The sequence below is a fragment of the Caretta caretta genome, chromosome 2 (genome assembly GCF_965140235.1).
Source record: "Caretta caretta isolate rCarCar2 chromosome 2, rCarCar1.hap1, whole genome shotgun sequence".
In the NCBI taxonomy this organism is placed as follows: Eukaryota; Metazoa; Chordata; order Testudines; family Cheloniidae; genus Caretta; species Caretta caretta.
This window is the reverse complement of record NC_134207.1, coordinates 64790093-64814640: the sequence shown is the minus strand read 5'-3', so window position 1 is coordinate 64814640 and position 24548 is coordinate 64790093. Positions and strand designations below refer to the sequence as shown.

The window sequence follows — 24548 nt, the reverse complement described above, 5'->3', positions numbered from 1 at the left end:
ATCATGAGCCAAGTAAATGACATTAACTTTTATTCAAAATAGGAAAAGTTCATTTATTCAGTTTGAACATTCCTCCCATGTCAAAGATGTGTGTTTTTTTTTTTCCTTGAAGTCTCTATATTTAGGAAAACATAACAGTATTTGAATTGAAGTCATTTGGCATTATATATGTATATACCTTTTAGAAATGGCTCACGGAGAGGTTCTGTCCTCCTACTACAACATGGACAAAGCCCTAGTGAACGTGGAATGCTGTTTCCATCAATATACACCTGTGCACAATTGTGGAATCCTTCTACTAGATGGTCAATACTGTTTCGTGTTCTTCTTAGCTGGTATTTCTTTGAATCATTCTCATGTATTGAACTACACTGTTTGTTTTTTTTTGGGGTGTGTTATGTTTCAGTTCTATTCTATTAGTTGTCTCAAGGCCTGTGGTGATGGGTGTCCTAGATAATATGAGAATGCTACTATTCTGCACCCTGCCCTCATTTTGCATGACTACAGATGGTGCCAGGCAGGGGAAAACCAGGATCACTTGTCTTTTTTGTATTAATGTAAAACACCGCTACTCTATGCATTTCTGACTTTCTTTTTGTGGCTACATTACTAAAATGTACAGAAGATACATTTGTAATGATCTGAAAACAAAGAAATAATTTTAATGAATTTAATCATGTTGATCTTTATTTTTATTTAAAAAAAGTATTATTCTCCAAACTGGCACCTATCAATTTATGGGCCAATATTTTGTACATTTCTCTTCTGCTGGATCTGTTGCTGAATCTTTTAGTAACTATGACCACGCCCCAAGATCCTTTTTATTTCTCCTCATCTCTAGATGCAGAGGGGCACTTTTATGCCAACCCTGTTTGGCATGGCAAGTAGACCCTCAAAGAGCCTAACTGGGGTTCACGTATAAGCCTGGCAGAATCTGGCCCTTAATTTTCATGTTTTCTCAGAGCGCATACAAGTGGGATTTGAATCTCGTAATTTTATTTCCCCAAAATTTTTAGGGAAAGGAGGGAGGATATTTTTTGTAGCTTCCCCATTTTTGTCAATGACATTTGCATGCTGAATTTCAAAGAGTACTGACAAATTAAGCCTTTTTATTTTAGTTGCAATCACATTGCCTTTTGTGTCTGAGGGGTGGGGGGGAATGCTGTTTAAAATCTGTAAATACCACTACTACTTCGAGTGCTTGTTCACGTCCATTCCACATTAATATGGAATGGACGTGAACAATACATCTCAAAGAACAACAGTTACGAGAAAGTAAGTAACTGTTTTTTTTTTTTATCCCTTTCAGATCCGCTTAAAGGGTCACTTCTCCCATGATGCCTACAGAACACAGCCATGTGATAACAGCTAAGCAGGTGATGAGCAGAGATTATTGATATTGATCATCTTATTGTACCGATGTATTGTGCACCCAGTTGGTCTATGCAAAACGTACATGATTTACTGTTACCCTGTCCTGTTACCCATTCAACCTTCCACCCATTTGTCTTGTGTTTTGTCTTTAAGGTTGTGTGCTCTTTGAGGTAGGGATTATCTTTTGCTGTATATCTGTGCAGCACCTAGTACAATGTGTCCCGAACCTGGCTGGAGGGACTACTTAAATACAAACAATGACAACAGTAATTAATAATAAACTGACCTGTCTTAAACAGTACAAGGATTGTCTGGACAGTCCAGTTAAGGTGTCTGTCCATTTTAAACTGACAATCTGAACCGAAACCTGTTTTACATAAAGAGACCTTAATTCATTTTAATCCCACCATCCACCATTTTCACCAGCATTCATTTTACCATGACCCACCCTTGTGGTTCTTCTCCATCCCCACATCCTCGCTGAATATTATCCTCCATGAAATCCACAGATCTGTGTAGGGTGACCATACATCCTGTTTTGACCGGGACAGTCCCTTTTTTAAGCTCTGTCCCAGCTGTCCTGACTTCCCCCCCCAGCCAAAAGGAAGCATTTGTTCTGTTTGCTCTTGCGGACTTTATCAGTTGCAAGATCAAATGGGACAAATGCCCACTTTTGTCAAAAAAGTGGGGTGCAGTGTGGAGGAATGTGGGGGGGGGTGAGCAGAGATACCAGCCCTTCCCGCCTCGCAGTTTGGAGGCAGAGCTGGGGAAGGGAGGCAGTGTTCCAGCATGGGGGTGGGGGAGCTGCAGGGTTCCAGCGACCAGCAGACAGTCTCCTGAGGCTCCCCCTCCTCCCTTGCAGGGTTCTAGCCACGGGCAACAGTCTTGCGGTGGGGACGGCAAAGGGGGAATCGGGCAACTGGCTGCGGGTGTCCCATTTTCTCTTTGGGAAATATGGTCACCCTAGATCTGTGGCATACTGTCTATTAACTACTTCAGGTGTTCCTCTCTGAACTTATTGAGATTACTATACAGTGCTGTGATTCGCTTATTGTGAGAAGAGAGGCTACCACTTGTGTGCCTATCACCAGTTCACTGGGGGATAAGTCCTCATGTGATCTTAAAAGTGGGGAGAGTAAACTCCTAATCTATACCAGGAATGGATACGGGCTGGGACTGCTTTTTCTATATAAATATGTACGGGGTGGCAGGACCTGGAATGATTGACAGACTGACAAGTCACTGGCAGAAAGTGACCTGAAAGGAGTAGGGTTTTAAATACAAGGTTTGCTTTCTTGAGAAGTCAGAGTACAGTGGGTAGGAGAGATCAGCTATAAACAAATCTCTGTCCTAGAAAAGCAGGAAGTGTCTGTGCCTTTGATCAAAGCATTTGGGTTTTTGCATAGTTAACTGTCTTTTCTTTTTCTTCAAATACATACAGCTGCTTTTTTGGTACCAAAATGAACATGCTCTAAACTGGTTTCTGTTGAGGGCTCTGGCACTGCACTTGCTTTACCTTTAAGAATTTTCTCTAGTGAAGCTGGGAGACTTTGATTTCTTTCTGTTGGGACATAAAACAGTAAGTGTGTGTTCACTAGAGCGCACAAGACTTCACAGTTGGAGGGTGAAGCATAACCATTTAAGGGGAAAAAGGAGGTTGGTTTGAATGAGAGAGCTCATATGTAAAGGAGATGAGGCTGAAGTAGAGGAGAAGTATGATTCTAAGTAGGCATAATGGAGGCATGCAGGTATTTAGTGCCTCCTGTAAAGTGAGGCTTAGTGACTTGTCACACATCACACAGGAAGTCCGCGTAAGAGTGGGACCAGAAATTAGAGGCCAGATCCTTGCTAAAGTCTCTTTGTGCCACTTGAGCCATTACAACCCAATGTAAGTTACAGCAGTTCTAGGCTGCTTTAACTTGTGGTGTGGAAAGGTTTGGCCCTAACCTCTCCCCAGATTTGGGGAGTAAGTGAGTCAGGAAAGTGGTTTAGAGTCACTTTGCTTTTGTCTTAGTTATGCTGGGCTCTGCTCCATCACAGCTGAAGATTCAGTCCTAAATGTGCTGACTCCTAGTAGAGTGGATAAGAGGTTGGGTTCCTGGGGTTTCAAAACATCCGTAATTATGCGCTTTAAAAAATATTGTTTCCAGAGGGTAATATGGTCAGTTATTTCAAGTAATGGAACATCCAACAGTCTAGTTCTTTGTTTTTGAAAGCAAGAACAGGAATGCTGAAGGAACAAAAATATGTACAGAGAAACCTGTACACAGCCATCAGTATGGGTTAAACACTGAATGTTTTTGGCAGAAGTGCAGATCCGTAGGCTTCCAGGAGTCTCACCTGTAAATAGAGATCTGGGGAAATTAAGAGGTAAGGCCTTTGAAAACATTCCAAACCTCTGTGATGCACTGAGATCTGACTAAATTTGTCTTTGGCACATTTTTCTTCCTGAGAGTAGAATTTGGTTTTAAGGCTGGTACAATAGATGAACAGCAATTTTCCAGACCCTTGCAACCCTGCAGCAATGCTGCTTGCAGTGACATAGACACAAACCTCCTTTACTTTTCATGGTTTACCATCAGTAGGATTAATTAATGTGTAGCACATCCCTTCCTTATCAATTACTTTTTAAAATGAACAAATTGACAAGAACATTAGAAATTATAACGGCTATTAACAAAACTAAAAATATTCTTCTCAGGTGTCTGGACCATTGGTACATACCATCCTTATGATCTACAAATTAGAGAGCTTGTATGCTTCCAAGTATAAGAAGGAGTCTTCTCTTAACACTTGGACCCTAGTAAAGATAAGTAATTACAACCAATCAGAGGCCATTGTGTAGCTGGTATCTTTTTTTTATTGCATTTATTTATAAAGCATGAGCAAGGAATTTTACAAATCACTACCAAACACAATTCAAAAATACAATACTAACAATCACAGAATTGAATGTATTACTTTTTGGTTAGAGAAATAAATGCTCCAGGAAATGAAGAATGGGACCTGATGAAGTGACAGGGGACTTGGTGAAAGTCTTGGGCAAGAGAGGCATAAAATGGATGATCAGAGTGGTTAAAGCCATATGGATAGATAGACTTGCACCTGTCCTTCAGGAATTGGTTCCAATTCATAAGAAGGGAAGCATCCATGAATGTGGAAACTATCTCAAGGGATAAAGCTATTGTTGCATAGGATGATGATACTGGAAGTATCCTGGAAGCTAGAATAAGGAGAATGGTGGCACCCCTCCTCAAACAAGACCAGTTCAGCTTTAGGAAAAGATGAGGAACCACAGATGCCATGTTTATAATATGGCAAGGGATAGAGAAGCAGCTAGAACACCAGCAGGATAGGTTAAAGGCTTTTAGAGATCTGGAAAAGGCATACAATAAAGTGGACCAAAGGACACTCCTACACTAATGCTGAGGAAGTATGAAAGATTTAATAACTATTGAAATGCCCTATTTAGATCACCTACAACAGTGATCTATCTGAATGTGGTTTTTGGAACAAGAAGTCTCTTTGAAGCGAAAGCTGGACCGCACCGGGGACAGTCCTAAGTCTGCTCCTGTTTATCATATTGATGGACTGTGTCAGCAGGAGGATCCCACTGGGAAACTGTGAGAAGCTGTTATCTGCAGCTGACATAGCAATAAGGGCATCCTCAAAAGGACACCTAGCGATAGTAAACCAGTGATATGACCAGCTAAACTGGCATGGGATGAAAATGAGCATGATTGAGGTCACGTGGATCAGTAGAGGTGCCACAGGGAAACTGGACATTAAACCAGCCTTACCAGTTCAGGTACAAGGGCAGGTGGGTTATGGAAGACTGCAAGCTTGAAGATGAGATACAGTCAAAACTGGGGAATGCTGGAAGAGTGTAGAATAACATCTCAGGGGTTGTGTAAATTAAGCCAATGTCACTGAGTCTTAAAAGTCTGCTGTGTGCAGTGCAATGCTGGTTGTTGCAGAAGCATGGGAGATAAGGAGACAACAGGTTCAACGCCTACAAGTGCTTGAGATGAGATGCCTTTGTGCCATAAAAGGGGCTCTTTCATTTCAAAATCTGTCTGTGTGTATTAGGGTGGAGGTTAAAGTTCATGAGGTGGCTGACAAAAGCCCTGGCTCAAACTACCTTTACTTTTGCTAACAAAAATCTCTAGCTGTATGAAGAATGAACCACAGGTGGGTCAAATTCATATCCAGAAGTTCTCTGTAGTTTCTGCAAAGCTCTTGTTCCTTACTGAAAAGATGACATTTGCTACTGAACACTGACATTTAAAAATACAAAACTAGCATATTACATTTTTCTGAAATATTTGATATTTTAGCAAACAAATGACAGGCAAGGCTTTTCTGGTTTCATTAACTTTTGAGGAAACATTACACACGTTATTTGTTCTGGAGTCTCAATCCTTCTCCATTGCAGTGGCAAATGGATGAAAAGCTGATCTTGAGGAGTTTAAGGCAAATTGCAATGTTATTTTATTTATCATGGTAGCATCCCAAGACTTCAGTCCAGATTGGGGTCCCTTTGGGGTAAGGTAGCAAATGCAACATAAAAGATGGTCTCTGATTTAAAGTTTTTTGATAAATATATCAAGACTAATTAGAAAACACCTTGAAGAGGAAGAGTTTACTCCTTTTATATCAGAAATGCAAGAGCTAACATGGCTCTTATTGCGGATTATGGAAAGTATAAAATCAGCCCAATATTAAAATTAGAAAGTATAGGACCTAGATAGGTGCCACACAAAACAAAGCTGTGTCCTAGCATCAGTATCATCCACTATTGGAGCATATATGTACAGCTTTGCTTACTCTAGTATCAAAGATATAGTGGGACTGCAACCAATGGAGCTGCACCAGTGTAAAACCAATAGAGAATCTAGCCCAGTAAGTGTCATGGTTGTTTGATTCATTTAATGTTGGCAGGGCTGCTTTTTTCTTAACTATACACAGATGTGCAAACTGTAAAGTTGGAATAACGATTATTAAGGAGCTGTTAAGGGGCCAAATTGAAGTCAATAGAATGGACTTTGGATTAGTTCCTATTTACATCTCCCATATATTGTGCAATTTTGAAGGGCTGTCCAAATATCCTTTTCATTTTGCAATGGACATAATTCAGATTTTGAATACCTTTGTAACTTTTAAGATAAAAAATCATCATAATCACAGCCTCATTCTGTCGACTCTCGGAGAAAGTTCTGACCGTTAGAGCTGGGAAAACTATTTGCAGCAGACAATTTATTTGTAGCCTTTTTGTTTTGAGAATTATCTGCAAACAGATTGAATAATAAACCAATAAAATACAAGTAATTCAATTAGTTGTTTAGGCAACTGTCTTTGAGCCAATGGACTACTTTTGAACTGTTCACTCTGGCTATTTTTTGGGCTGGGTAATCAGTCAAATAAGTCAGGTAGTATTGTTTCTGCTCCCTGAATGGATGACTCCCAAAGCCCTGGAGGGCTGTCTACATTATGGCAGCCTGTCATCGATTACTGATGGGTCGTAGTGCTGCCTAGACTTTTTGTAGCTCTGTGCACCATGGCTCCACCTGTTCCTATCTCTGACAGGTCCCTCTCACTCTAGCCAGGTGTGTACCCCACATAGGCCCTGAATAGGTTAATGTGGGCCAGCATGGCCAGTTATGCTATCTGGCTGCATCTTGAGGATGGGCCACACTTAAATGACCACTAGTCCGAGCTGGCAAAGGAACTGGGTGGCTACTGTAAACAGGACATTCAGAACAGAAAGGGGCTGGGCTAAAGGGATGTGGGGAATTTTCTGACCCCATATGAAGTCACTCTGGAAACTGAAAAAAGAGTCTGTTGGAGAGGGACAATGCGGGGGGGAGGGAGGGGGGAAAGCACAGCTGAGGATGAAGTTGCACTATGCTGATGAGAGAGAGCTCTCCCATCGGCATAGTTAATCCACCTCTGTTACAGGTAGTAGCTATGTCAGCAGGAGAAGCTCTCCCGCTGACAGCACTGCCTACACAGAAGTTTAGGTCAGTGTAACTATGTTGCTTGGGGGGTGTGTGGATTTTTCACACCCCTGAGAGATGTAGTTATACCAAAGTAATTCTGTAGGGTAGACCTGCCCTAAGGGTTCAGCTATTCAGAACCAAGTCATATAGCCCCTCTCCCTTAAGGTGGTATAAGTGCCAATGGTATGGGCACATAGCAACTGTTTGTAAAGGGAAATGTGAGGAAGAGCACTCATATGAAAAAAATATAGAAGGGGCAGAGTTTAATGTAGTAATTGCAGTGGTAATCACAGTCCAGAGTATAGAGGTGTATTGGAGCAAGACAAGCTAAAGAGACACAAAAGACAAAAAAATATTAATAACGTATCTTTTGCACAAGCTGTAAGGAGCCTCTCAGAGCATCAAGTAGAGATGGAAGAGAAAATCAGCAAATGAAAAGGGGACCAGTAGACATAGCCTTATTCTGTAAAGAATATGATAAACACTGTGAAAGGAATAGGCAATAATATACTAGCAGTGACAAAATAAGGGTTTATTGCTTTTATGATAGAAGTGATAAATTGTACATCACAAACAGGGAAAGAATCAGAACAAATGAAAATTATAGCAAGAGCAACAGAAAAATACTTGTATATTAGCAATTTGTCAATGGAACATATTCATGCAATTTTGAATGAGATTAATGGAGAAATATGACCATTGGGGATCACAGTCTTCTGTTGGAATGTGCAATTTGATAGCATATGGTTAAGAACTAAAAAAGTACTGGAAATGAAAACTAAACCAGATATATGTATACAGGAAACATGGCAGGCTAAAAAGCTTGCTTTTAAAATTCCAGGGTATATTGACTTTAGGCAAAACCAAAAACTAGGACTGGAGCACCCACAGGAAAAAAATAGTGGGTGCTCAGCACCCACTGGCAGCTCCACTAATCAGCTCCTCCCCTCCCCCCCCCCAGCGTCTCCTGCCCACCGGCAGCCCTGCTGATCAGCACCTTTCCTTCCCTTCCGCTCACCACCGATCAGCTGTTCAGCAGCATGCAGGAGGCACTGTGGGGGGACAGGGAGGTAAGAGGTGGGGTGAGGGCAGGGTGGGAAGGGGCAGAGGAGGAGTGGGAAGGGGCAGGGTGGGGGTGGAGTAAGGGCAGGGTCTGGGACGGAGCCGGGGTCGAGCACCCCCCGGTAACACAGGAACTCAGGGCCTGTGGGAGGAAATTAGAAAACTCGGAGCTACAAGAAATAGTGAAGAATGCTAAATCATATATTATATGTGGTGACCTAAATAGTCATAAAAATTGTGGGGGAAGTAAAACAGCTCATAAAAATGGTGCATATTTTGAAAAGTTCATTGATGAAACCAATTCAGTAGTTTTAAATGATGGCCCCACCACTAGATTTAATGCAGCAATTGGTAATGTTTTCTGTTTAGACCTGGTAAATATAACAGCAGATATGGTAAGTAAATGCAACTGGGAAATATATAAAGAAGAAAGAATGGGGTGTGATCATTTCCATATACTTATTACTTTTCAAGGGCAAGATGAGTTTGAAGGCAATGGAAAATTATCCACCTAGAATTTTAAGAAAGCTAATTAGGAAATATTTACATGTAAATGTACTGAGGGAATGTATTTGGGAATAATCTTTGTGTGAGTGATGACACAGGAAGCTGCAATGATAATATAATAAAGGGATTAATAGCAGCAGCTACTGTAGTCATACCTAAAATACTGAAGTACTCAAAACTAAAAACTCACTTCTGTGGTGAATGAGGAGTGTAAAATGGCAATTAAAGAAAGGAACAAGCCTACAAAAAGTGAAAAGTACAATGAATAGCAAAGATCTAATGAAGTATAAAAGAAGCAAGGCAATTGCACAAAGAATTATTAAATAAACATCAAAGAAAGAAAGTTGGAGGAAGCACGGTTGGCGGATAAATAAAGATACTAAGACATCAGAAATATACAGGCAAATTAGAAAAATTAATGGAATTCAGACTGAGTCATATCCCAGGTCTGACTGCGACTGACAACATAGCTAGAAGTTCTGATAATGAGAAACTTTCCCAGGGCTAAGTAATGATGAAAATCAAAGTGAAGTTTTCCATGAGATTAAGACAATTCATTGAGGAGTGCATCCTGATCTATTATGTAGTTGGGGTAAACATGAAGATACTGCACTGACTAAATGCTTTTGCATCTGGAAATTTGAGAAAGTTATTGATATCAGCAAGAATAAATCCCAGATAAAAATAATATATGCAACATAATGTTTAATTATATCTCTGAAAGCAGTTTGAGGGTTCTCTTGGAATCACATAACAGTATATGGGGGAAAAGGACCGCTAGGGTGGAAACACGTAGTATTAATTCCAATATGAAAACCGGGCAAACTATCCACAGAAATGGATGCCTTTAGCCCAATTGTCCTTACATCCTTTCTGGATAAAATTATGGAGAGAACGGTGAATGCAAGATTGGTTTCCTATTTGGAAAACAGTGGCATTATAGGTAAGTGCAGAATGGTTTTAGGAGAAGAAAATGCACCATTGATCACATTATTAAATTAGAAACTGAAATACAAAAAAGTATGAGGCACAAAGGTTTCATGATAGCTGTCTTGTTAGATATTGAAAAGACATATAACATGCTGTGAAGGGAAGTCTTGTTGTATAAAATAGGTGCACTATGGATAAGGGGAAGAATGTATGGGTGGATTACAGAATTGAGTAAAAGCACCATGCAGAGTTGGGGAAAGTTTAATGTTGAATATGTATATTAAAAATGGTACACGGCCAGGAAATGTTACCACCCAATCTTATTTAATATTATGATAAATGAACTCTCAAGACAATAAGTGCGGGATAGGTGTCACTTTATTCGCAGATGATTGTACTCTGTGCGTTAGGAGCAGGAATATTCAGGTGGCAGAAAAGAGGATCAGCAAAGTGCTATGTGAGACCTGTGACTGGGGAAATGCATGGGGTTTCAAGTTCTCCATTGCTAAGGCCAAAGGACTTTTCTTTACAAAAAGGAAATCTACAAAGGAATGTAACCTCTAACTGTAGAGAGAACAAAAGAAATAATTAAAGGGTTTAAATTCTTAGGGGTAATATTTGATCACTAAATTACCTTGGAAAGATAGTATAAACTATGTTAAAGATAAATGTACAGGAAGGATTAACCTGCTTAAAAGTCTTCCTGGGACTAACTGGGGGGAACAGTTAAAAAACACTGTTGATAGTATACAAAGCCTTAATCAGACCAGCTATTGATAAGGCTACGAGTTTGTCACAGAGGTCACGGATTCTGTGACCTTCTGGGTCCTCTGTGACTTCTGCAGCGGCCAGTGTGGCTGACCCCAAGGCCTCCTGAGCAGTTGGGGTGGCTCCAAGGCCAGCCACACAGGCCGCTGCTGGGGCAGTCTTGGGCCACCCCTCTCTTCCCCAGCAGCAGGAGGAGTTTGGGTGGCGGGCTCAGGGCTGGAGGTTAGGGTGCAGGAGGGGGTGAGGGCTCTGGGCAGCACTTACCTTGGGGGGCTCCCCAGAAGGGGTGACATCCCCCTCCTTCAGCTCTTAGGCAGAGGTGTGGCCAGGCACCTCTGCGTGCTGCCTCTGCCTGCAGGCACTGTCCCCGCAGCTCCCATTGGCCATGGTTCCTAGCCAATGGGAGCTGCAGAGCCGGCACTCAGGATGGAGGCAGCACGCAGAGCTGCCGGGTCAAGCGTCCACCCAGGAGCTTGCCCCTGGACTGCCCCCTGCCCCCCCAAGTTATAGCCAGAGGTATATAGTACAAGTCATGAAGAGATCATGGGATGTCAATTTTTGTTTACTGCCCATGAGCTGTCCAAAACTGTTACTAAAAATACCCGTGACTAAAACGTAGCCTTAGTTAGTGACTATGGCCGGCCAAAGTGCTGGGCAGCCATAAGCAAAATTAGGACTTAAAAAGGTAGATTTAATACAAGCCCAGGCACTGCATATTGCGTGTGGTGCATTTTATTACAACACCTATATGTGCGCTACACAGATTCTAGTGAAATGTCAGTTACGCTACACCTGAAAACTACTGAACATAACTTTCCCGGCCAAAGTTAATGGGAACTGCAGTGATGAAAATAGCAAACAAATATGAGGATTGTTTGGCTTTCTTTAGGCAAACTATAGCACATAATGTTAGAACTCCACATACCATCTGAGTTCAAGTGTAGATGCAGAAGATGAAAGACAAGGAAAAGCTGAACAAAGTCAGAATTTTTAGTCCTGGGAAGATCACTTATGGGTGGAAAGCTGCATGTTTAAACATGGATTTATAATCCTTTTATAAATGTAAGGGGAAAAAAGAGATAAGTAGGTATTAAAAATGAAGTGTACCATTGTGTAGATGAAAAGTGGAATTAGTTTTGTCAGATATATACAGATGGGTCCACAAAAGAAAAACAGAGTGGAGACAGCATATTGTATACCAAAACTGGGAATTAGTACATCTAAAAGAATATCCAATTATATAGCTGTCATGACAGCTGAACTAGTACCAATAATGCTAGCATTAAATTGGATCTGGGAGGTATGCCCAGCAGTGGTGGTCATTTTTTTGGATTCAGTTTCAGGCCTTATGGTGAATAAAAAGGGTGTCAGTATGCAGAAGTGATTTAATCAATGAAATTATATTTCTAATAACAGATAAGAATACATGTAGCATTAGCTTGGATCCCAGTGCATATTGGGATAACAAGGAATAAAATGACAGACAAAGCAGCTAAAAACACTGTAAAAAAACAGAAGGATTGACACATAAATAGCCTTGAGTAAACAGGAATTCAAAAGCCTAGTACAGAAAAATGTAAAAGGGGAATGGCAAACAAATTGGATTAATGGGAAAAAAGTGGAAGATAATTTTTTTTTGAATTATGCCCTAGAGTTGAGGATAGCAACATACTTCAAGGCCTTGATAGGACTAAGGAAGTGCTTTTGTTGAGAGTACTAACTGGCCATTGTAACATGGCTTAAACAAAAACCTATTATTTTAATAAATAGACACAAGGATGGACTATGCATGCTATGTAAGGTGGAAGAAACAATTGATCATCTCGTACAGGTATGTAAGGATTTTGATAAAAGGGAAAAGCTTTCTGAAGAATTCAAATGACTTGAGGTAACAAATTAAAAACATTGGGGAACTGGGGTATTATTAAAAAGGCATTGTTATATTACCTGAAAAAGACAGGGCAGAGCGAGAGAATCTAAACTGTTAAATATTGAGGAATTATAGTTAGTGGTAGCCATAGATTATTCAGTCAAGTCTGCTTTGCTATGAAAAAAGAAAGGGGCTGCAGATAGAGAGAAACTCTGCTGTCATGCTCTGAGAAGAGCCCCTGGATTGTGGGGTAGGTTGAAGCACAGGACAGTGTAAAGCAGTGGAGGCATGTTGGTGATAAAATGGCAGCCAGGTGAGCCCAGCCAGGCAGAAGGTTTGGTTTTTGTATTGCTACTATAGGATTTTGGTAAAGGTCTCTGTAGCCCTAAAAGAGGCTGGACTGTAAACTGGAGTAGGCCAAAGGACAGTGAGGGAACCTGAGTCAAAGTTGCTGCAACACTGAATCCAGACAGGAGGGGGCATGTTGGGCTCATAACTTTGCCACATACCCACTTTCTACTAAGTCTTTTGAGGGTGTCCTCAGAGGACAGCCTGGCGTTGTCTTCCTCCATTCCTATGCCAGAAGAGTTCTCAGTTTTAAAGTCCCCTTACACTATTCCAGACCCTTTATCTAATGTCCACGGGCCAGACTTGGGATGAGAATGTCTCCCAACATATCTAAATCTAAGGTATGTCTACACTGCAAACCTAAGTCAACCTATATTAAGTTGACTTACAGCCACCCCAGTAATTACTGCAGTGGTGCATGTCTACACTACCCTCCTTGGGTTGGTGGTATGCGTCCTTACCAGGAACACTTCCACTGACCTAAGAAGGGCAGTGTGGGGAGCTGAGAGCCCAGTCTCAGCTCCTCTCGAAGGTCCCTGCAGGGTGCCCAGCTGCCCCACAGGTTCCTGGACTCCTGGTGGCTGTACCCCCGCCCCACTCCCTGTTCCCTGCCAGGAGTGGGAGGAAACTGCTTGGGGCTTCTCACCCCAGATCCAGCCAGAAGTGGGGTCCAGGCCACCCAGTTCTCCAGGGGAGCGGGAGGACAGGGGGGCGGGAGGACAACCAAAAGGCGATGTAAGGAACACAGTATCTACACAGACACTACATTGCCGTAACTGCATCAATGTAAGCCATATGCCTGAGCTGGAGTTATTATGTTGGTGTAGTAGGGCACTTGCATCAATTGGAGGAAAGCTGTAGTGTAGACACTGTGGGTATGTCTGCACTACAAAATTAGGTGAATTTTATTTAAGTTGACATTGAAACTCCGATTTAAACACGTTGATTTTGTGGGTCCCCACTATGCTAATTGTGTTGGCGGAACACATCGTAACTGGCAGGGCTTGCATCGACTCATGTAGCTCTGCACTGTGGGTAGCTATCCCACAGTGCATAGAGCCGAGTGGAATGTTGGGTTGGGCTTGCTATGCCTCATGGGACCAAAACATTTGCACGGATGGTTATGGGAACATGGCATTGGTCTCCCATGATACACTTACTTCACTCCTTCCCTCCCTGAAATCAACGGCAAACAAACCAAGCCTTTTTCACACCTTTTTTCCTAAGCCTGGGTTACGCTGGGTTTCCTAAGCTATAGCACGGCAAGCGTGGACCCCACTTATCTGTACACTGTGGTTGTGAGCATTACAAACACCTCATGCCTTATCTTGCAGTATTTGCTCAGCCAAAGCAGAAGTCACCGCAGGGAACAATGTGATGCCACGCAAGCAGCCCTGCTTGAAGCCATGGCGTGGAGCAATTCACAGATGCTGGTGACAGTCATGCATCACCTTGACATGGTGGAGCGCCGCTTCTGTGCCCAGGAAACACACACTGACTGGTGGGACCATATAGTTATCCAGCTATAGGATGATGAGCAGTGGCCGCAGAACTTTTGAATGCGTAAGGCCATTTTTCATGGACCTGTATGACAAGCTTTCCCCAGCCCTGAAGCGCAGCAATACTAAAATGAGAGTTGCTCTGACAGTTGAGAAGTGAGTGGCGATAGCTCTTTGGAAGCTTGAAATGCCAGACTGCTACTGGTCAGTGGGGAATCAATTCAGAGTGGGTAAATCTACAGTGGGGTCTGTTGTGATCCAATTTTCCAGGGCAATCAATAGACTTCTGCTAAGAAGGGTATTGACTCTGGGAAACGTGCAGGACATAGTGGATGGCTTTGCTGCTATAGAGTTCCCTAACTGCGGTGGGGCGATAGACGGAACACATATCCCTATCTTGGCACCAGACCACCTTACCAAAGAGTACATAAACCAAAAGGGATACTTCTCAATGGTGTTGCAAGCCCTGGTGGATCACCGATGTCGACGTGGGATGGTCAGGAAAGGTGCATGATGCGCGCCTCTTTAGGAACTCTGGTCTGTTCAGAAAGCTGCAAGCAGGAACTTTCTTTCCAGGCAGCAAAATAGCCATTGGTGATGTTGAAATGCCAATAGTGATCCTAGGAGACCCAGCCTACCCCTTGCTCCCATGGCTCATGAAACGGTACACAGGCAGCCTGGACAGTAGTAAGGATTGGTTCAACCACAGGCTGGGCAAGTGCAGAATGGTGTTGGAATGTCCCTTTAGATGTTTAAAAGCCCACTGGCATACTTTGTTACTAGGTTAGACCTCAGTGAAAGCAATATCCCCATTGTTGTTGCTGCATGCTCCATAATATCTGTGAAACAAAGGAAGAAAAGTTTCCAGCAGGGTGGGGGTGGGGAAGGGTGGAGGAAGATCTCCTGGCAGCCAATTTTGAGCAGCCAGACACCAGGGCAATAAAAAGAGCACATTGAAGGGCACTGCGTCTCCATGAGGCTTTGAAAACTAGTTTTATCAATGACGCACAGTAATGTGAGACTTGTGTGTTGTTCCTTACCAAGCTGTCCCCGTCGTTGCATGTACTCCCCTGTAAACTACACCCCCGCTAAGCACTGTGTGCTGAATGAATAAAGAGCCTTTTCTCCTCAATCCATTAAGTTTTATTATGCTCACAAACACTGAGAGACAGCAAAGAAAAGTAAGATAACCTGGGGCTGATATCACTGGAGGGAGCGGGAGGGAGGAGAAACCAGGACAGCTTGCTTACAATTGCACCACAATAACAATCAAAGGTGTGGGAATGGGCACCTTCTGTCCTTGTACCCTTCCCTGGAGTTGAGTGCAAGGGATACCGGACCCTCTCCTCTGCCCCGCCCACATCCTAGGACGTCTGGGAGAGGAGGATGTGGAACTTGGCAACAATGGCAGCAGATTCAGCACAGGCTGCAGTGAAACTTTAGCCTCTAGCTGTCTTTATTGAACTTCAACCAGATGCCTCAACATGTCTGTTTGCTCCCCCATAATCTGCATCATCTCATCCTGCATGTCACGCTCGTGTCCCCTACATGCTCTCCTGTCCTCCTTGTGCAGGCTATCGGACAGTGCAATGCTCCATGAGCCGAGCTCCATCTTGTCACTCTCAGAGGCACGCATTAACTCATTGAATGTGTCCTCTGGTGTCTTCTTTTTCCACATTCCAATCTGGGAAAGTTTCTGTCCTTGTGTGGAGGATGCGCCGATGGACAAGGTTTCCACTGCAAAGCATACAAAGCACAAGGGTAGCATTGAAGTGCATACATTGTTTCTGGTGCAAGATAAAACCATCCTGGTGTGTCGAAAGACTAGTAAATATGGCAGGCGAACAGCTTGGCTTAACAGTGAAATCCTTGCGGATCTTAAACATAAAAAAGAAGCTTACAAGAAGTGGAAGATTGGACAAATGACCAGGGAAGCGTATAAAAATGTTGCTTGGGCATGTAGGAATGAAATCAGGAGGGCCAAATCGCACCTGGAGCTGCAGCTAGCAAGAGATGTCAAGAGTAACAAGAAGGGTTTCTTCAGGTATGTAGGCAACAAGAAGAAAGCCAAGGAAAGTGTGGGCCCCTTACTGAATGAGGGAGGCAACCTAGTGACAGAGGATGTGGAAAAAGCTAAGGTACTCAATGCTTTTTTTCCCTCTGTCTTCACAAACAAGGTCAGCTCCCAAACTGCTGCGCTGGGCAACACAGCATGGGGAGTAGGTGGCCAGCCCTCTGTGGAGAAAGAAGTGGTTAGGGACTATTTAGAAAAGCTGGACGTGCACAAGTCCATGGGGCCGGATGCGTTGCATCCAAGAGTGCTAAAGGAGTTGGCAGCTGTGATTGCAGAGCCATTGGCCATTATCTTTGAAAACTCATGCCGATCGGGGGAAGTCCCGGACGACTGGAGAAAGGCTAATGTAGTGCCCATCTTTTAAAAAGGGAAGAAGGAGGATCCTGGGAACTACAGGCCAGTCAGCCTCACCTCAGTCCCTGGAAAAATCATGGAGCAGGTCCTCAAGGAATCAATCCTGAAGCACTTATATGAGAGGAAAGTGATCAGGAACAGTAAGCATGGATTCACCAAGGGAGGGTCATGCCTGACTAATCTAATCGCCTTCTATGATGAGATTACTGGTTCTGTGGATGAAGGGAAAGCAGTGGATGTATTGTTTCTTGACTTTAGCAAAGCTTTTGACACGGTCTCCCACAAGTATTCTTGTCAGCAAGTTAAAGAAGTATGGGCTGGATGAATGCACTATAAGGTGGGTAGAAAGCTGGCTAGATTGTCGGGCTCAACGGGTAGTGATCAATGGCTCCATGTCTAGATGGCAGCCGGTATCAAGTAGAGTGCCCCAAGGATCGGTCCTGGGGCCGGTTTTGTTCAATATCTTCATAAATGATCTGGAGGATGGTGTGGATTGCACTCTCAGCAAATTTGCGGATGATACTAAACTAGGAGGAGTGGTAGATACGGTGGCAGGTAGGGATAGGATACAGAGGGACCTAGACAAATTGGAGGATTGGGCCAAAAGAAATCTGATGAGGTTCAATAAGGATAAGTGCAGGGTCCTGCACTTAGGACGGAAGAATCCAATGCACCGCTCCAGACTAGGGACCAATGGCTAGGCAGCAGTTCTGCAGAAAAGGACCTAGGGGTGACAGTGGACGAGAAGCTGGATATGAGTCAACAGCGTGCCCTTGTTGCCAAGAAGGCCAATGGCATTTTGGGATGTATAAGTAGGGGCATAGCCAGCTGATCAAGGGATGTGATCGTTCCCCTCTGTTCGACATTGGTGAGGCCTCATCTGGAGTACTGTGTCCAGTTTTGGGCCCCACACTACAAGAAGGATGTGGAAAAATTGGAGAGAGTCCAACAAAGGGTAACAAAAATGATTAGGGGTCTGGAACACGTGACTTATGAGGAGAGGCTGAGGGAACTGGGATTGTTTAGCCTGCAGAAGAGAAGAATGAGGGGGGATTTGATAGCTGCTTTCAACTACCTGAGAGGGGGTTCCAAAGAGGATGGTGCTAGACTGTTCTCAGTGGTAGAAGATGACAGGACAAGGAGTAATGGTCTCAAGTTGCAGTGGGGGAGGTTTAGGTTGGATATTAGGAAAAACTTTTTCACTAGGAGAGTGGTGAAGCACTGGAATGTGTTACCTAGGGAGGTGGTAGAATCTCCTTCCTTAGAAGTTTTTAAGGTCAGGCTTGACAAAGCCCTGGCTGGGATGATTTAATTGGGGATTGATCCTGCTTTGAGCAGGGGGTTGGACTAGATGACCTCCTGAGGTCCCTTCCAACCCTGATATTCTATGATTCTATGACACTTCCTGGAAGCCAATTCATTCAAATTATACAGTGCACTGTCTACACTATCCCCATTTTGACGTGTGGATATCGACTCAAGTGCGATGCCTCTCACGGTGGTAGAGTTCAGAAATTGACTTTACAAGCCCTTTGGGTCAACAGAATGGACTGGGTACTGTAGACACATACATTATTAACTTGACCTAACGCAGCATATGTCGACCTAACTTTGTAGTGTAGACCAGGCCTGACATAATTAGGTTGAAGTAAGCTGCCTCGTCTGTAGTATGGACCAGCCCTCAGCTTCCGGAGAGCAATCCTTTTTGATACTATCAAGGTTTGCCCTCCATGTAGGAAAGTCTAACAAAAGTGCCTCTCTATAAAAGTCAGATATAATTGTGTATAGTAGAGAAAGTAGAGTACTGCTTTTTTAGTAATTCAGAGACACAGGCTGAATTAGGTTTCAGTGAACTCAGTTATGGAAATTGAAAACTGAAAAATGTATTTATTTCTGAGTGACACATAATTATGTGCTTCTAGTTCGCCCTGTCTATTTTAAATTACTTCATGCAAATCTCATTTTCAAAGATTATGTATAGAGTATAAAATTAGGTAAATCCTTAAACAGCTAATATAATTGTGGAATTATTGTGTGCATGAAGGGGAGGGGTGTGTATTCAAACACTCATACATAAATGCCACTCTGTATACTATCCAAATGATAATTTGTAAATCTGGTTGGTTTAACTAGCAGAAATTGGCTTTGTTTTAGGAAAATTAACTTTTTCCAGCAACTTAATGTTTGTATTATGAGCTCATTGAGCAGAAAAAAAAATGATATGGAGCAAAATAATTGGGTGTGTAAAGATACATGTAACAGGGTTGCTTGCCTGTGGGCTTCATAGCCTGGGAGTAAGCCAGCCATGATTACAAGATAGCCCTTCCTGAGGGGAATCAAGTAATTTCAATGTAAAAGGTAGCATGAAGATATAGGGGGCAGATAAACAGAGCAAGGAAGCCTGAGATAGAAGACTAGGTTTCTGCTGTGCAGCATAAGAGCTTTGTGGATGACAGGAGCGAACTATGGGGTTACTATAACTGGATCTTGTGTTTAGGACACTGAGGATTATTTTGAATTACTTTGGGCAACTAACCATTTCAGTCATTATCTGTCTTTGAGCTATATGTAGCTCCCAGCAGCCACTGAAGAGAGTAGGCAGAGGGAAGGCTCTGTGGTAACACTTTTGGCCCCCAGGGGCACCTGGCAAATAGTGACCCTTCTACAATACACAAATGGGAAACATATATTGCCCACCTAATATACCTGGCCTGGCAGGTGCTAATGGAAGAAGCTTCCTGCTCCTGCATGGTTGGTTAAGTGCCAGGCAGTTTTGCAGGGTCAGATCCTCAACTTGTGTAAATTGTCATAGCTCAGTTGAAGCTAATGGAGCTATGTCACTTTATGGTAGCTGAGGATCTGGCCCATAGCCTTTGCTCTCAGGGGAGCTGCTGGCGTTATGTGGAGGAAGTCGTACTCCACAAAGAAATGAAGTAGTAAGCACATTCTCTCTGCATCTGGGAAGCAGTGTCCTGGACATGAGGGAAGGCAGACAACATGCAAAAAATGGTTTAATAAGGGTGCAACTTTATTAACTTGATTCAGCTGGGAACTATCCAGCAATAAGTTGTATAGTGCAGGTCATCCTTCCTTAATCATTTTCAGATGGCAGAGGCCTGCCATCAGCTCCCCAGCCCATTGCTGGGACTCTGTCCTCCCCTTCTATGAGGGGAAAGGGGGTTGCCTCCTTGCTGTACCAAACATTGGGAGGGTCCCAACCCCATTCCTAAGCTTTTCTAGGAGATATCTTCCTCTAAGTCCACTTCCAATTCTGGAATATCTGGGAACTGCAATCCTTGTGGAATGAGTACCTGCATGGGACATCAGTCACAAGGAGGTGCCAGCAATTAGCTTAGCTGCTTATCCCTCCTACCACTCTGCTGTCCTAAATTCCTTTCTTAACAGCCAAAAAACTCCAAAAACCAACCCACAACCCAGCCCTGTGTTCTCTAGTCAAAGAGGGGTACCCCATAGTCCCTGAATTACTCTATAGCTCATATGATATTTGATGGGCAATTACCCAGCCTCCCATTACCAATGCACACATCTTTGGGCCTTGTCAACCCATGGAGACCTGCTGCTGAATTTTAGGCCAGTTTACAGTCACCCCAGGAAAAAGTCCTAGACTGGCCCTAAGTCTCTCTTCAAACCCCTTATGAAATCCTAAGTCACTTTCCCAACCCCAATAATAATTTCTGGGGTCTAGTTTCTGGCTGCCAACGAGTATAAGAGGAGCATCAGCTGGTCCCAGTGCATGCCCCTCTTACCTAGGCCCAGCTGTGAGCCCCCAGGGGTGCCTGCCTGTGGGTGCAATATGCAACAGTGTGTGTACATGGATACAAACACCAGCTCTGATAGCCCTTTCCCTAGTTCCTGAAAACTGGATAAACAGCATTAGAATGATTCTCACCTTGGGACCTCACATACATCCTGTGAATATTTGAATGCCAAAGACTAATCACCTGTGTCCTATCAGCCTTATGAAAGTTCATGATGGGCAATCACAAACCTTTCCCACTCACGCAGTTTAGCCACCAACTGATATCTATCTAAAGCCCTTGTTGCCTCTCTGGACTCTTGACTCCACCTCAGTTGCTTTGTGGTTTTTTTTTAAACTAAATCCCCCAAATTGTTTCCCCTCAAGCTTCACACTGATCCACTCACATACCCACTCCCTGGCCAATGAATGGAAGAGGGGCATCCACTGACTCCACAGTGTGCTCCTCTGTCCATTCCAAATCAGAGCTGCCTCACAGCTGAGGCCCAATGGTTAACTTTCAGGGCCAAACACACAATAACGTGTCTGCACATTCAGTCACCAATCCCTGTGACCCATTTACTAGATGCTGAAGGAAAGGATAAAGAATGAATTATACTCCCCAGTAGGGGCCTCCATACCTTTGTATGTATGTGGATGCCATCATTGACAGACATAACCCACTGGACTCCCATACCAAGCTGTGCTATGGATGTGATCCAGTAGTGTGCAAATGGGATCCCACTTCACCAGAATCTTCTGGTGGAATAGTTGGAAGTTGAAGCTAAACAAATTCAGACCGGACATAAGAAGCAAAGTTTTAACAGTGAGGATAATTAACTCTAGGAACAATTTACCCAGGGTTGTGAAGGATTCTCTGTCACTGGTGATTTTAAAATTGACTGGATATTTTAGAAAAACAAGTGTTCCAGCTTAAACAATAATTAATTCAGAGAAGTCCAGTGGCCTGTGTTATTGTGGAGGCCAGACTTGATTATCACAATGGTCTAGTCTAATCCTATCTACAGGTATGTCTGTGCTGCAGCAGGTGGTGTAATATCCAGATTGAGTAGACATACCCACGCTAGCTCTGGTCAAACTAGCATGCTAAATATAGAAGTGTAGCCACAGCAGTGGGAGTGGCAGGACAGGCTGGCTTCCCCAGATATGATGCTGCTGGGGACCCTAGGCAGGGATTCAGGGAGGCTAGCCCATCTTGCTGTTCATGCTGCTGTAGCTGCGTTTCTATGTTTAGCATGCTTGATCACACTTCCAGCTGTATTGTAGACAGATCCTATGAGTTAGGGTAGCATCAAAGATACATAATCTTTGATATTGCCATAACCTTGCAAAAAGATTCTCAGTTCAACTCCCTTCCCTGTGAAGAGAATGTGGCCTGGCCTCAGCAGCCTCAACACTAGGCAAGTCTGTACTGCTCTGACTGGGGAAATCCAAGCCTCCATACCATGGCGGCGGATGAGTGAACCCTTGGGGGAGGCTAGCCCCTGGCTCCTCCCACTCTGCCCGAGACCCAACCCCTCTGCCCCTCTCCTCCTGAGTACAGAGCACATACCCCCCGCCCCCACAGTCACCCCTTCCTGAACACCCCCAGCCTTAGGTGGGCAGTGTGGCTGGAGTTCCCCCAGCCCTGGGGGTCTTGTGCACACTGCGGCCCACAGCCTGCCTGCCCCAGCCTCTGGGCTACAGAAGGGAAGAGCAGACAGGAGGGGGTCTGGGGTTGGAGCATGGGCGGGCCACCCCAGGCTGCTTGGGGAGGCGCAGCCTTCCCCTGCATACGATACCTGGCACCCATGCTCCCCACACTCTTGTAATAATATGGCTAACCTTGCCATCTGTTAACTGTAGGGTGGGAGGGTGTTGTCACACTCTCCAGAGTGGCTCACAACTGTGAGTGCCTACCTCAGGGCAGATTACCAGAAAACAAGGGCAGATATCCCTAACCGGTAATATGTTCTATAATTAGATTTCACCAAGCCAGTAACAAATGTGAACTCCTGGATCACTATACCAGTCTTACCATTGAGTCATAGATAGTCCCCTTAGACTGGGGAGGCTAACTTTTATATAAAAGTTATATAAACAAAAAGTCACACCACCTCAGGTTTCTCCCAGTCCCAAAGGATCAGTCACTTACCCCCAGATCAGTTGGTACTCTGGATCTCACACAAAGACAATGCTGGCAGCCAATTCTATAGTAAACTAAGTATAGGTTTATTAATTAAGAAAAAAATTGAGAAGTTAAAGCAGGTAAAATGTAATAGATGAGTCAAAGTTTGTAAGTCCAAAAATGATAGAGATGTAGTAATCTGCCAGTTTCCCAAGAGTCTTTTCTGGGCTACCCAGAGTAATTCTTGGGATCTGTCTTGTTGTTCAGTTATTCTTCCCTGTTAGAATCCAAACAGTCCAGAGATAAAGAATCTTCCTTTGAGTCAGTACTTATAGCTTCTTCAGACAACAGTAAGTGTTTTTACTCAGAATGGTCTCTTGCTTTGAAATTAGCATTTCACAAGATTTCTTTGAATAAACTAGTTACAGGGCTATACATAAATGCAGATGATTGTAATAGCAAATAATCAGGGATTTCATTAGTTTTCATGAGTTGAACACCTGAATACATTCTCATACTAACACACACTTTAATTCAGTGTTATCTAATTACAGGGGTATTGTAATGAGGTGGCACTCACTTCTCAGCAGCGCTTCTGGTATGAGTGTATGTGCCTGAGCTTTCTCTCTGGCTTGCGGTGGAGTCTTCAGTGACTCAGCCCTCCGCTGAGCCAAGTCATACACAGTCTGTATGAGAGATAAAAATCAAACCCTTTCCCGGGTACAGGTCCAAAAGGGGGCCTGTACCAGTGCCCTCTGTAACATCTCTTTATCTGGCCCTATCCCTGGTCTCAATCCTCAATCAGTCCAACAGGGCCTATCACAGTACCCTGGTACCAACTGTGTCTCAGCCCCTTCTGGGCTTTCTCAAATTGTCCCTGCTCTGATATGGAGCAGTGCCCCAGGACTCTCTCCCTGGAGGCCATGTTTTCACCCCCTCTGGGTCTTTCTGGCCCCAGCTCTCCTGCTGGGCCACTAAAAGAGTTAAGTTCCCCTTCTAGGAGTACATTCAAGATAGCAGCCTCCACTATGTCCCTTTAAACCACATCACTGCTGCAAATCCCTGGGCCACTTCCTCATAACCCCAGCTCATTCTTCACCCTTACCTCAGGGCCTTGTCCTGGTTGAGTCCCAGAAGCCATCCTAGAACTCCTTCATGTTCCCCCAGTCTTTGCCAGCACTGCTCTGTCTGAGGTCCTGTAACTCTCTCAGCCAGACAGGCACACCATCAAGCAAGGAACTGATGGCTGCTTTCCATGGCAGCTCCTTTTATATGGACCTGCTGGACTCAGATTGGCTGCTCCCTGCAGCCTCTCTCTGATTGGCTGTGTCCCATGATGCCCCTTTGGGCCACTTGGAGGATTCTCTCCACTGCCTTTTTCTGGGGTGGGGTGTGGCAGGGCCATAAGGCCTCCAGCAGGGGGCTTCAGAGCCTACTCCACCGTGTCACAGTTACACATAATGTAAACGTCATTACAGGGGTATGTGTAATGTAATAGTAGATAACTGGTTATAGATAAGTGACTACAATAACCTTAGCATCTCTTTTGATCTCTATTAGCATACGAGTGAATTAGTTTGAATACTAATATACTTAAGATTTCTGTGATAGTCACCCTCAAGTAACTATGGCCTATGGCTCTGGCCTGAGTTAGTGTGTCAGTGTCATGGGTCTTTTTGGTTTTTTTGGCACTTTGAGCATCAGCATGGCAATCTCCTCCCCTGCCCCTTGCTGATTCCTAAATTCCAAAGTCTGATTTAAATCCATTCTTGACTAGCCCCTTATTAGCCCTGATAGACATCACCCATCCAATAGCCTTAACACACAGGTTGTAATGTCAAATTCTGAGACAGTTTACCCTGCCCTCAAGTGGAGCTG

General features: G+C 43.8%; 1 protein-coding gene across 2 annotated transcripts in view; it reads left to right on the top strand.

The window, feature by feature from the left end:
• NKAIN3 (sodium/potassium transporting ATPase interacting 3) overlaps positions 1 to 24548 on the top strand; it is a 578866-nt gene that overhangs the window by 2630 nt on the left and 551688 nt on the right. The window contains exons 2-3 of one of the 2 annotated variants that reach the window (XM_075125173.1): positions 186 to 305; positions 1310 to 1376. In XM_075125173.1, coding sequence (XP_074981274.1) covers positions 1335 to 1376 — 42 coding nt within the window. In that variant the 5' untranslated portion in view covers positions 186 to 305; positions 1310 to 1334. Of the gene's footprint in view, positions 1 to 185; positions 336 to 1309; positions 1377 to 24548 lie in introns of both variants that reach the window. The other variant, XM_075125172.1, reaches the window with a different exon arrangement.